General features: G+C 39.7%; 2 protein-coding genes across 2 annotated transcripts in view; both read left to right on the top strand.

Annotated features, from left to right (window-relative positions):
- The window catches only part of LOC126174755 (calmodulin-binding transcription activator 1), a 1,816,127-nt gene that overhangs the window by 612,922 nt on the left and 1,188,973 nt on the right, over nucleotides 1-14,232 (top strand). The gene's annotated exons all lie outside the window — the stretch shown is intronic.
- LOC126174756 (uncharacterized) lies at nucleotides 1,058-3,184 on the top strand. Its single transcript, XM_049921084.1, has 2 exons — nucleotides 1,058-1,417; nucleotides 1,493-3,184. Exons 1-2 carry the CDS (start codon nucleotides 1,403-1,405, stop codon nucleotides 3,143-3,145), a joined length of 1,668 nt encoding a protein of 555 aa, XP_049777041.1. The 5' UTR covers nucleotides 1,058-1,402; the 3' UTR covers nucleotides 3,146-3,184.

Below are 14,232 nucleotides of genomic sequence, written 5' to 3'. Positions count from 1 at the left end.
GCTGGATAGTCTCCTGATAGGTTTGACGCGGCCCGCCACGAATTCCTGTCCTGTTCCAGCCTCTTCATCTCATAGCTGCACTAGCAGCGTACCTCATCAAATTTGCTGGGTGTATTCCAATCTTTGTCTTCCTCTACAGTCTTTACCCTCTATAGTTCTATTACGACGGAAATTGTTCCCTGATACCTTTTCGTGGGGATTTGCTGATCCCGAGATGCGGACATTGTGTGTGTGTGTGTGTGTGTGTGTGTGTGTGTGTATGTGTGTGTGTCGACATTTCCATTTAGGAGAAATGTTGATTGATCACTGAACGCGACGTGATATAGAAAATCTTCATCGCGTCGTTTCATGATTCGAGGGTCTGCAACTGATAAAAAAAAGGGGCCCCCCAAGGTCGCGATGGCGGCGTCACTGTCCCGCCGAGATAATTTGTCCTTTTAGGACAATTATCTGAGCAAGCACCCACGCCAGCAAAAGGTTGCCCGACAAGTGCTGTTTGATAACGTAATGTATATAAAAGGTAGTAATAATTTATTTAGTGTAGTCAGCAAAATGTCTTGGGTAAATCAGTATTTAAGCACGGGCAACCATGGCTCTATACAATACGACGGAGGTGTTTTATATCCGGGACCTGAGGAAGACATTGAAATGGGGGAAAGAATTCCATTAACAAATGTTAATCGTTCTCGTAGTACTAATGATATTCGAACAGTGCAAAGAGAGGATGCTGCTAATCGTATACGGTATGGCCATAATGCAGCATACGATGATTTGGATACCAGTGGCGAAACAGTTGAATTTGAACGCGTGCCTGACACAACGCCAGAAGAAAGCAATCTTGGAGTGCGGCGGCGCCGCCCAAATAGACCACGAAATCGTGGTCGAGGTCAACCCAGTGCAGATACAGCAACCTCTAGCGAAACGTTGCCCTTGTTATCTGAAAGTGTCACGGACGGGGCAGCAATTAGCACAGCTGGTATTACAAGTTCAGGACAGATAGCGATAGCGGCTGGCGCGACGACTGCTGCCGCCGCAGGTGCTGCTTACGGCGTTACAAAACTAGTTGAACGTGTACAGAAGAAAGGATATACTTTACCTGGTAGTGATTACGTAGGACCTGGAAATCCTATAAATATAGACGCACCGCGCAGTGGAGCAGATGCCATTGCTAAAGAGCACGACGTTGGATACGATAATTTGCTAAAGGAAGCAAGGGAACGACCGTTTACAGAAGAAGAATTTAGACAACGAGTTCAACAATTGGATGCAAAAGCTATAATTGATTTTGCAATTGACTGGAGTCATACACGAAATTGGCATTCATTTGTTGGAAAGTACGGACTGAAATTGAAGACAGCTGTTGAACAACGTATTGGAAAAACTTTGTACCCGAAACAACCGAATGCCGAAAAAACAGGTGTGTAAATTTAATTTTTGTTGTTTATAATAATTGTTGGTTATATTTTTTAATTGTAACGTTTCTTGCCTTCAGAATTATGAAATTCCACCGTGGGAACGGTCTAATTGGGAGTTTATGCATGAAGGCCAGAAACGGTATGCCTATGAACAATGGCTAATGTCTCGTGTTCGTCGTGGTTTGCCTATAGATCACGACCGCCCATCAACATCTGGTTCAGCCTCTGGAACAAGTTCTGTAGACGAACATCACGACGACGAAGAAGTATCACATAGCGAAGAAGACGAAGACGAAGAAGCACCAGAAGAAATACAACAACATTCTGAACCACAACGTTTAGTACCATACTCTGACAGTGACGAAGGTATGAGTTCGCCAATGCAGGTAGATTCAGGTAAACGACAGGCTGCAGCAGGTCAATCTGGTGGATCTAAGAAGAAAAAAACGTTGACAGGCACCGCAGCACCATCTGCTAATGTACTGGGTGATTCTCCTAATACTCGTGTTGATCCATTACCTGCTCCTTCTATATTAGATACTGGTAACATTACAAGATATCGCAAAGTTCATAGATTTTTCACATACGGTTTAGCATACAAAGTGATTGAACATGAAAAAGCAGTATGTATGATTACTCCTTTAGCAGAAATTCCCGTTGATCGGCCATTTCTGTATATGACGCCTTCTGAATTCGATTTATTGCCTGATGGTAGTAGAATTGTTCATTGTTCTGTAAAAGTGATTGCACGTAATCCTAGAATTGCTTTTCCGACTAATTCAAGTGATACAGAACTTGCAACATTAAATCAAAATAAGAATATGATTACAAGTGTAGGTATTAATTTGAAAATACCTGGTATTAATGTGAAGCCTACAGCATTTACTGCAAATGCACCTATGGAAACAACTGCTATAGATCATAAACGAAAGTTTGATCCCATTTGGAAGTCATGGTACGGTTATAGAAATGATGAAGCAGACTTCCTTACTAAAGTACCTGCACATCAATTTGGACAACCAGTTAATTTAAAATATTATTATGCTTGTGTTTCTAGCTCAAAAGATAAGGGTTTACATAATTGGGGTTGGAAATGCGTACAGTCTTGTGTTTCTGAAGTAGATGCAGATGCACGAACAGGAAGTGTTATTGTTGACTATACGTATACTCCAACATTAGGTTTTCTGAAAATTCCAAAAGTGGCTAATGTTGATATTTTTCCTATTACAACTACTTCTCAAAATGTAATTCAAAGGTATAATATTAATGCCGATAAGCACTGTAATCCCTTTATGTCATGTGATAGTTTTTCTTTAACCCCCTTTGAACCAGCGAGAATGGAAGAACAATTAGTGGGAGCTGTTACTCCCGTCACAAATGCAGAAGTATCAGGATATAATAATTTAATAGAAAAAGCTGATATTGCTTCTGTGGGATATAATATTAGACTTCACGATACAAATGTTCAACCTAGCCTACATGTAGGCATTAATCCTACATATGCTTTAAGCACAAGCAGTTTAAATAGTGACGTTACAAAATATACTGATACTCAGATGTTGTTTGAAGTTATTGCAGAATGTTCAGTTTATGCAGATGGTCTAGAGACACATTATCCTAGAGCAACTGTATCAAATGTTCAAGTATCTGATATGATTTATATGTCTAATGTAAAAAGGAATGAGGAATCATCTGTTTATAAAGGTCAATACGAAATTAAACAAGTGTAATTTCAAATGTAACAATTATAATTTATTTTTATTTCTTGTAATAATTGACAATAAAATATACATTGTACAGATTCTTGTGTTTTATTTAATAATCAATATTATACATTTGGAGTAATTGAAAGAAAGCCAGAGGATATGGCTTTTTACAAGCATTTTTTAAATCATCAAACTTTCTCCACCTAATTGTACGTACACGTATTTCTTTAAAATCTGGGTGAGAACAAATAACTGGTTCAGAATTTGAAATTAACAATAATGGAGTACGTCTTAATATAGCGTCTCCTTTGTACTTTACTCTAATATTACAAGCAATACCTTCACACACTTTTTTAAAATCTTCAATTGCACCCTCCTCTAAAGAAATTTCATTACCAACAATGACACGTCTATTAACAGCATCTTGTAATGCAAACTGATTTGTTTTATTATTACAACGTCCAATGTGGCCAACATTTAAACCAAGTGAAATTATACAATCAAAAAACCAATTTTTGCCACTATTGGGTGGACCAACAATACATAATGTGTTTAATTTTTTATTTGCTACATATACACTTTCTTGCCATTGATACAATCCTTTTTTATTGAACCAAGATACAAGATTTGTTAAAAATTTGGTAACCTCATCAGTATCATCTGCACATTGAAACAATAAAAGTTTATTTAGCCAAGCAAGAGAATCCTGAAGAGTATAGTAGTACTCCCAAACATTTGTGGAATGAGAATAAAAAATATTATCTTCTGAACCAGAACACAATAAATTTTCTATACCATGTAAATCCAATTCATTTATGGTTTTTTTATACAATTCCAAACCCATATCGAAAAATCGTTTGAATTTAGGGTCAATCAAATTAATAAAATATGGATGAGCAGATGGTATTACATTCACTAAATTTTCTGGTGGTATACAATTGTATGACATTAATATGGAAAGTACCTTTTTTGCTGTCGTTTCAGGGTTGCACCTTTGGTAGTCAGAGATTGGCTTGCGCTTTGTATGAGGCCATTTACGTGAGCCATCTCTGGTGAGTTCTTGTTGCAACTGATCATTAATTCGAGGGTTTTCCCTTTCCAATACTGAGAGGGATCCCTCGATGAAACTGACCCATTGTACAATTTCAAACTCACCAGGCACTCTCTTATGGGTTCCTCTAATCCAAACTTGTCCCCGACTTGGCCTTTTTTGCAAGAAGAAATATATGAGTATATTGAACCAGTCGAGGTCGGACATGGCTGTGATTGCTCTCCTTCGTCGTGGACATTTCTTAATTCTGGTGGCAATAAATGGGTCAACCCTAAATCGGCATCTACATCGTCTAGAGGAGTATGTGCAATCGTGGACGAGGTGGATGTGGTCGTCATCATGTTTCCATATGATAATTTCTCCAGGGTAGACTGATGCGATAGAAGCAATTCGTCTACCAAATTCATCAATATCGTTCGGTCCTCTGATGACAATGACATCAGTGTAATACCATCGTTCTGAGATTTCAGATATTCGCAAAAGTTCTGGCAACCAAACGATAATTGTGAAGAGGAATTTTCGGATTTCGTCAAACAATTCAAAATTGTTAATATGTATGTCCCTAAGGGTCCATCGGTTGCTCCCAACTGGCAGTTCAATCTCGTAGCAATCCAAATGAAGATTTTCAGGGTTGGGTTCGTCAGGTGAGCTTGAACCAGCGTGAAGATGGACTGAAAGATCTCCGTCAGCGTCTCCATTAGAACTCTGCAAGTAATAAACCAGGTAAATCATCATCGTCGTCTTCGGAATCAAATACTTGGCCTAATGAGCCACCACAACGTACACTTCTGAATAAAGGACTATTGGCACAGAACATGCACCAATGGCTATATTGCTTAATTTGTGGAGGACAAATTACACCATTTGAAAAATATGGTGCCTTGGTAACCATATTAATTTTCATACTAATGAGAAGCGGTTGCAGTAACAAATTTTGCCAAGAATCTGTTAATTTATATAAGCAATTTTCACAAATAGTAAATACGAATTGCTTATAAGTAATTTCGTAAAAAAACATTTTAATTTTAAATCGACTCTGCCAGAATGTAGTAGTGTCGAAGAAAGACATTGTGGTTAAAGCGAGAATGTCCCAAGGAACTGGAATTCCAGCTCTTATTTTTGAAGGTGCTGCTATTGCATCATTTACTATTTCGTTAATCATTGGTACATTTTCGCTTATATGAAAAATATAGCATTCCGGCAGTCGATACGAATTTAACATGAAATCGAATTTTGAATATCTGAATTGGAGTAAGATGTCTTCGCGTATGGTTTCTGGTACTTCTAATTCATATACTTCTAAAGCATTTGTAAGTCTTCCACAAACAGCAATCCGTGCAAGTTTGTACAAACTGTCCATTATTTAGAAATGTACTTACTGTTTCTGGCAGCTCTTCACAGACAATAGATCTATTCGGGGTGTAGTCAGAGGACATACTGTGAAGACAACAATTTTACGCCCCTTATATACTATGCAACTTCAGTTATCAATGCTTACATTTCTATCACTCGATACAGCACGTGTTGGGCAACCTTTTGCTGGCGTGGGTGCTTGCTCAGATAATTGTCCTAAAAGGACAAATTATCTCGGCGGGACAGTGACGCCGCCATCGCGACCTTGGGACCCCGGGGGCCCCTTTTTTTTATCAGTTGCAGACCCTCGAATCATGAAACGACGCGACGCAGTCATGTTTACAAAGTTGTCACATAAACGATGGTGTGTAGGCTGTAGAGTTTGTAAAAATTACAAACGATAAGTACGTCGTTGTAAGCGTCTCCTTAAAAGTTTCCATATAGACGTCACTGGAACTGCTAGCTGAGGACTAGCGTTTCGAAATGAGTTCTTGGGGCTACGCCTGAAAGAATTTCACATACGTTCAGCACGTTCTTCACTCGCCCTTGGTCATTGCACACTCTTCTCTTTGCGCGTAGGTATACAGAGAAAACACTTTGAGTTTCTATTTCATCTATAACTGCAAGCTGAATGTAATAAATGCTACAAAGCCTTAAAACACGTATATTCATTTTGAAAAACGATATATAAGGCTTTTAAGTTGTAGATGAAATAGAAACTGAAAGTGTTTTCTCTGTATACCTACGCGCAAAGAGAAGAGTGTGCAATGATATATATACAGGGTGTATACGGCCCGGGACATCCGGGAGATCCGGGAAAAACCCGGGAATTTTTTCATCCGGGACAAATCCGGGAAAAACCCGGGAATTTTTTAGAATTCCGGGATTTTTCATTGTTTTAGATTTTAGTTAGTTTTTTAGGTTTGACGTGTAAGATCAGATACGCTGACAAAGAACTTTAGTCCACTACTGTTGAATAATACTGCAGCAATGGAACATAAATCAGAGAATAACACCAAAATAAAAGTTTAGTTGGATAGAAAATGGGTACTTTACACAATGCTCAGACCAGTTTGCCGACACCGAAAAGTGTCAAAGGCTTTAGGTCGAAGATTATGCAGTACGTCCGTAACAACTAACGTGCATTCGATGTGCGTGACGTCACAACTGTTTAAATTTCTAACAGATCACCAGAAAATATTACGAATAGTGGCTTGAGATGCGTTACTTTCGAAGTAAATATCGATGCAAGATGATTTATGTTACGTGTGAGAATGTGCAGTGAATTTCTTAAATCACAGGGCTTTATAACTCTCATTCAAAACGTAACACTTTGAGGATCAGCTATTTGAAAAATGTCGGGCCCAGAAGATGTCATTTATGCCACTATTTAAAATTTTACCGGCACATTTGTATTTGATATGACTTAACATGTAACACACGCTAAAAAAAGACCGAGCTACAGGTTAGTTTTCATATTTAATGTTGTTCTTTCATAGATAAAAAATTATGCAATCGATGCCAAAAAGTGTATTGACCTTCAAAAAAATGTGCATAATGTGTTACTGAGCAATGTCACAAGTCTCTTCATGCCAGAGCACTTCGACTTTTCTACGCAACTGATGATCATTTTGGCACGATTTTAATTGCCAAATTAGAGCCTGTTAGTAGGCCTACGGACTTCCTATCATTGTAGGACTAATAATATTGGATGTCAATAGACGATGCAATTCTCGTTCGTACATACACATCTGATTACGAGTTAACCGGTGTAGAAACGCACTTAGCTGAGTTGAGCGAGCTCGGCGTAACTTCGTAACGTACGCGTCGCGGCCTGTCTTTCTCGTAGGCGCCGCGGCCTGTCTTTCTCGTAGGCCTCGTGCTCCGAATAACTGCCGTCATTCGCTAGCGAGGTCACGTGGCATGAACTATGACTGGCTGACAAAAGTGCATCGCTCAACGCAATCTCTATTTTAGAGTTTCGGAAGCTAACGTGCTGTAATTTGTGGAATTTGTGTAAATACTTTCGCAATACGAAAATAATTGTCTCGCATCAAACAACTTTCCAAACGCATTGTTTTTCCAGGATTTCCTAAAGTGGTGGGACGTCCTCCGCCGGTATAAGACCTTTACGATTCAAAGGACTGATACATTTTATAGCTCCGAGGGAAAGTATACTGTTACTTAACCCGGATGTATTTTCACCCGCTTTATACGCAATTTCATCCGGGAGAAATTGTGTTTTTAACCGGGAAATCCGGGAAAAATCCGGGAATTTTTTTTTCTTGTCCACGTAGACACCCTGATATATATATCTGACTTCAAAGATCATATGTTCCGAATCGAAAAATATTTGCTTTGTTGTTTGCGCATCTCCTTCATTAATTTGAGCGAATACTTTCGGAACTCCCTGTATATATATATAAAAAAACTTTTCTCGGGAGACTGTACAATGAACACTAGTGGAGGGTCTTCTGAACCAATTTTAGTGATTTACTGCCCTAATGCATAGCGAATTGAATAAGGAAAATTACTGCTCATGTACGCTTCCTTATCATTATTGTCTAATTCTTAACGATTCCTATCTGAGACATATGGTGATGGAACAGAATGGAACAGAATTGTTGCACTCTCTTACTCGAGTACCGGTTCTTTAAATTTACCAAACTGGGTGTTCCGCTAGAAGAGAGGCGTCTTTCTTGCAAAGACTGCCATTGAAGTTCACATAGCATCGATTTTTCATGTCACTTGGAATAAGTAGTTTGATTTCGTACTGTGATCGCCGACCCCACATGACGTGGGAAAAGGCTGAGATGATGATGATATTTCGTACTCTCCTCTGAGCCACAACCACCCTGTATTCTACGTATGTGTGTTTCCTCATGGTGATGTCTATCGATTCAAAGAATGGTTTTAGTACTGCACAGTAATAATCCAATAACGCCAATGAAATACGACAAAATGGAAAAGTTTCTCAGGGCTTTCTTGAAGCAGTACATGATGACAGAGGAAAGCTGCTAAACATAATCGATAACTAGTTATTCGTTGGCAGCATTATCCTTTTACGTATATTGACTTTATCTATAATGACAACAATTTCAGTTTCTACGAGTTCTCGCTGTATGGGAAACATCTTGTAACTGCTCTACGAACACAGAGAGGCAGCAGTTGTGCTCCCACGTGTTGTATAAGCTGAAGTGAGCGGGAATTTCATTCTGTACGCCAAAGACCGGCTGCAGTAAGCGTTACTTTTCATCTAGTCGTAATATGTCTCGTATGAAATAGGTCTTAGGCCCTTACTAGACTGTCGAAAGTTCTTTGACAACTCTTTTTTAAAATCTGGAACCTCGTTATAACTTTCATGAAAGATACAGTGCCCCACCACATCGTCAAAGATGTTATAAAACATATTTTATAAATATATTTCACAAAATTCTTTTACAGTGTGATAAAGGAATGTGCGGATCAGTCTAAAGGAAAGCGCTGTGGACCGAGACGCTGTATTCTCTCAAGGGAAACTAGCTTGTTTACAATAACATTGCCATTGGAGTGCTAGATGAGTCAGTGACTGGTGCCGAAACTGGAATTCCACTCAGCTTTGTGATTCTTTCTGTTTTGGAGGTACGTCCATCACCAGCGGTTGAGAAATTTGCCACCATTAAAGTCCGTCGAATGGAGAAATATTAATTGATATATAGAGTACACGCGTCGGTTAAATGTCTGTTAGTAATTGATAAAGTTACAGAACTAGCCAAATATGTCAGCGGCTGGAATTCGTAAGCTTCCGAGCATAGTGTAGCAGCTCTTCTAATTCATCGTTTCTCTTTCCGTTTGAGTTTAGGTTTTTCTTTCCCTTCAACTTGCAAAGACACTGAAGAAGAAGCCGCCCAAACTCCAAAATCAAGAGTCGTCCCTTTCAGTGAACTTTTTCGCCCGTTAAGGTGATTCTTATCAGTAGAAGACATAAATTCCATAGAAGGTGCGACGCGGTGCTACTTCAGCACGAGATAAATCTGAGAGATTGCACCGCGGCGGCTCTCGGCGGCAACCGAAAGGAAGGGCAGCCCGGCCCTGCCCTGAGGGCTTAGGGGCTTTACTCAGTTGCCAACTCGATCCATAGGTCGCAACACAATTTTTCTAATCGAAATTTAGATCGATGATCTGCACTACATGCTTTTATGCGTACTTAATTACACAGCAAGAAATTCAGCTTTCCGAGGATTTTGCTAGATAGCTCTCGTCGTTCCCTTCATTCTGCTCATGTACCCTGCTTAAAGATAGGTCACTTCAGGTGCGATTTGCGATCATGTTCATTTGACTTTCTCTTAGTTTCAAATCTATCGAAAATTTCAGTGTGGCAAGACAGTGTCAATTTTCACATTATAAAGCAGGAGAGACGGTCTTTCTGACTGCAGACAGCGTTGAAAACAGGATGGAGGTGAGGCTCCAGTTTCATTCCGGCTACTTTGATGTTTTGTCGCGTCTTCCCGAAGTTAATGTTAGTAAATATCGGGATGGATCCTAGATAATCCAGTTATTGGATGTCCACAATGTGAATCCTAACCCACCTTTGCATTTTCAATGCAATCTTTTTGCTATGGCTACCCTTCAGATACTGTGGTACAGAGTAACTTAATACTGCATGTAAGTATTAAGATAATATACTTACAGATAAAGATCCTGTTTACAGTCGTGAATGCAACTTCCTTTTGATCCTTAATATACGTTAACATCATTAGCGCTAATCACGGTCAATGATACGGCACTGACTGGAAACGGTTGTTCTTCTCAATTTTTAGAATTTATTCTGAAATATTATTCTTTCTTATCGAACACTCTGCTAAAACAGAATAAGTAACTCATTTATATCACGTGTTTACTTTCGCCTTGTTTGTCTCTACGCCTCGCGCTTTATGCAGGACAAGCCCAGAATATAGGGTTTGAAATTAGCTTTAGATTCGTGGACAGAAGGAAGCAAGGCCAAAGCCACAGAGATGCTGCTTCATTAACACCTGAGCGTTTATTACGCAAGCTAACAGATTAAACATTTTACAAAGTTATGCTATTGCCACGGAACAATGGTCTTATTAACACAAGCGTGCGGGTGAACCGCAGCGTGAAATATCTCGTAATGACCTAATCGTACATCCTTGGCTGCAGCCGCCTGCCTTCGGATGGTATGTATGTACCCTTTTATTCCACGATATTAATACTATGAATTATGAAGAATTCAAGGTTTTGCTATGCTGAAATGCGGAGACATTCTCATTTATTAGTATTTCCGTTTTATGCTAAAAGGAGGTTATAAATAAAAACCTTCATCGCTCATGACTTCAGGAGCTATGTGCTGTCAGCGAACAAATGTTACCAAGGAATCCAATGTCTCCAACCACTCGAGAACATCTGATCAATCCTTGGCAGAGTGCTACTTCGAAACTTTGAGAACGACTACGATGATACCCAGTAATACAGCTTACTCGTTATAGCTTAACAGAAGCATGTGTTTCACTCACGAACTGCTGACAAAAATAACATTGATCATTTCGGGCAAACATTGTTAACTGCGTAGCAGTTAGCAGGTTCATTCTATCTTCACTTCGATTAAATCATCCCTTTCGAAGTAATCTTCATGGCGCGTGAATGCAGACTTCTTGCGGTTAAGTTACCTCTCACAGCTTATAAAAAAAGGGAAGAAAGTAGACGAAAAATAGTATAATATTGCGTATCGCGTAAAAGTGTTTGCACCAAGGAACTGCTTCAGTAATTAAGAGAGACATTATCCCGTTGTCTGTTCGGTAACCGGGTATATTGCTGGTAGTTTTATATATGTGCTGTTGGATGATTCGTCTCGGGAAATTTGTTCAGTTTCCTGTATTACCATGTTAAATGTGCAAATTGCTGCATTTCATAGCCCTTACCTCGTGAGGATTTATTTTCTAACGTATTCTATGAGGTGCCGTCTCTGGGACCGCTAAGTGTAAACAGAGATTTAAGGCGTAAATCATATGAAAATTATAATTTAAGCCATATAACATTTATTTTTACAATTACTTAAGTATTGTTTAAATACTCCTTGTTGATTTTGTTCCACTAAATAAAGCCCGCTGAGTATGCTTCCTGTCACATAAAATCTCGCACTTTTACAGTTTTTTTTCTTTTTTTAAGTACTACACATAAATTAAAATTCATGGAGAAGAAGTAAAAACTTTGAGGTTCGCCGATGACATTGTAATTCTGTCAGAGTCAGCAAAGGACTTGGAAGAGCAGTTGAACGGAATGGACAGTGTCTTGAAAAGAGGATATAAGATGAACATCAACAAAAGCAAAACGAGGATAATGGAATGTAGTCAAATTAAGTCGGGTGATGCTGAGGGAATTAGATTAGGAAATGAGACACTTAAAGTAGTAAAGGAGTTTTGCTATTTAGGGAGTAAAATAACCGATGATGGTCGAAGTAGAGAGGATATAAAATGTAGACTGGCAATGGCAAGGAAAGCGTTTCTCAAGAAGAGAAATTTGTTAACATCGAATATAGATTTAGGTGTCAGGAAGTCGTTTCTGAAAGTATTTGTATGGAGTGTAGCCATGTATGGAAGTGAGACATGGACGATAACTAGTTTGGACAAGAAGAGAATAGAAGCTTTCGAAATGTGGTGCTACAGAAGAATGCTGAAGATAAGGTGGGTAGATCACGTAACTAATGAGGAGGTATTGAATAGGATTGGGGAGAAGAGAAGTTTGTGGCACAACTTGACTAGAAGAAGGGATCGGTTGGTAGGACATGTTCTGAGGCATCGAGGGATCATCAATTTAGTACTGGAGGGCAGCATGGAGGGTAAAAATCGTAGAGGGAGACCAAGAGATCAATACACTAAGCAGATTCAGAAGGATGTAGGTTGCAGTAGGTACTGGGAAATGATGAAGCTTGCACAGGATAGAGTAGCATGGAGAGCTGCATCAAACCAGTCTCAGGACTGAAGACCACAACAACAACAACAACACATAAACGAACTTTTACAGAGCTGAACGCTATATTCTGAAATACTGTAGTATCTCTACAGCGATTGTATTCCAGGTTTTAAACATGCACATAAAATTGCTTTCAGAAGGTACAAAAAGAAGGTCTGAAAAATTTACATTCAGTGCTGAAATCTACATTTTTCTTTACTATCAGTCAGAATACACTTGATTTTTACTAAGACTAAGTATTTTATTGGGACGTTGAAAATCGAGTGTTTCGAAAATTTTACTGAATACTGAAGCCATTGATATTTCACACCGGGTTCCCGGGTTCGATTCCCGGCGGGGTCAGGGATTTTCTCTGCCTCCTGATGTCTGGGTGTTGTGTGCTGTCCTTAGGTTAGTTAGGTTTAAGTAGTTCTAAGTTCTAGGGGACTGATGACCATAGATGTTAAGTCCCATAGTGCTCAGAGCCATTTGAACCATTTTTTGATATTTCACACCTGAAGCTGTGGATCACATTCTGCTGTGGATCACATTCTTCACACACTTTCTGGGAACACTCAATACAAATAGAAATCTTATGCATTTTACACAAGAACGCCGTTTTCTCCTTTTCTTTAGATCAGAACTCTCCCAATCCAAGCCTTATTCAGACAATAAAGTGTTTTGGAGCCTACTAGGCTGTGAATTCTTATTCCGTATCTACAAGATTACTTGGGCAAGTAGACCTTGAGTGTACACTTCTCTTTGAAGGGCATGAACGTTTCATTGGCGGTAGCACACGCATCAATAGTGTAAGCCATCTGGAAATTTTTTTACAAATTTTGCAAAAATATCGGATAAAGCTGCCGATGGTTCAGCTGCGACTCGTTCACTGGCATTGAAGCGAAAGTTCGAAAGGAGGATGTCAAATCTGACATAACAAAAATGTCCCTTCCTGTCCCGTCCGTTGCCCAAATAGAGTGGCCTTATGGTTAAACTTAAAAATAGATTTACAGATGACGTCAAAGAATGCTTTGATTTCAGTCATATGCTCATCTGTCATATCTGTGGCATTTGCACTTTTCCTCTGTGCTAGTTCACGTTCAACTTTGAGGTTTGTTAATCTTAGTATTCTCTCCAACACTGCGTCATCTATCAGTATATTCCAGATTTCTTCAGGACCCAAGTGACGTCCTAGAGCTCTGGCTGCAGTACGACGACCAGGAAGATGCAAGACATTATTGTGCCTCAATGTTCTTGAAATTCGACTTCGGCAAGGACCCCTTGGCCACCATTCATCAGTTCGAAACGGGACTCATCACTAAAGACAATCGCCGGCCGCGGGGGTCTAGCGGTTCAGGCGCTCAGTCCGGAACCGCGCGACTGCTACGGTCGCAGGTTCGAATCCTGCCTCGGGCATGGGTGTGTGTGATGTCCTTAGGTTAGTTAGGTTTAAGTAGTTCCAAGTTCTAGGGGACTTATGACCTAAGATGTTGAGTCCCATAGTGCTCAGAGCCATTTTGAACCATTTTTGAACCAAAGACAATCCCATTCCAGTCAGTGGGATTCTATTCCCCAATTACTAGCGAAGAAATGTCTGGATACGCCCCAGCAGCATTGGGATGCCAACCTGACTGTCGCCCGCCTTGCAGACCGACAGCCAAGAGTGATGATCTGGGATACGATTTCTTTTCATGACAGGACTCCTTGGTTGCCGTCCAGAGCACCCTTACAGCACAGCGGTACGTCACCGATATTCGAC

Source organism: Schistocerca cancellata, chromosome 3 (genome assembly GCF_023864275.1).
Source record: "Schistocerca cancellata isolate TAMUIC-IGC-003103 chromosome 3, iqSchCanc2.1, whole genome shotgun sequence".
NCBI lineage: Eukaryota > Metazoa > Arthropoda > Insecta > Orthoptera > Acrididae > Schistocerca > Schistocerca cancellata.
The sequence above is the reverse complement of the archived record's forward strand: the minus strand, read 5'-3'. Positions and strand labels throughout refer to the sequence as shown.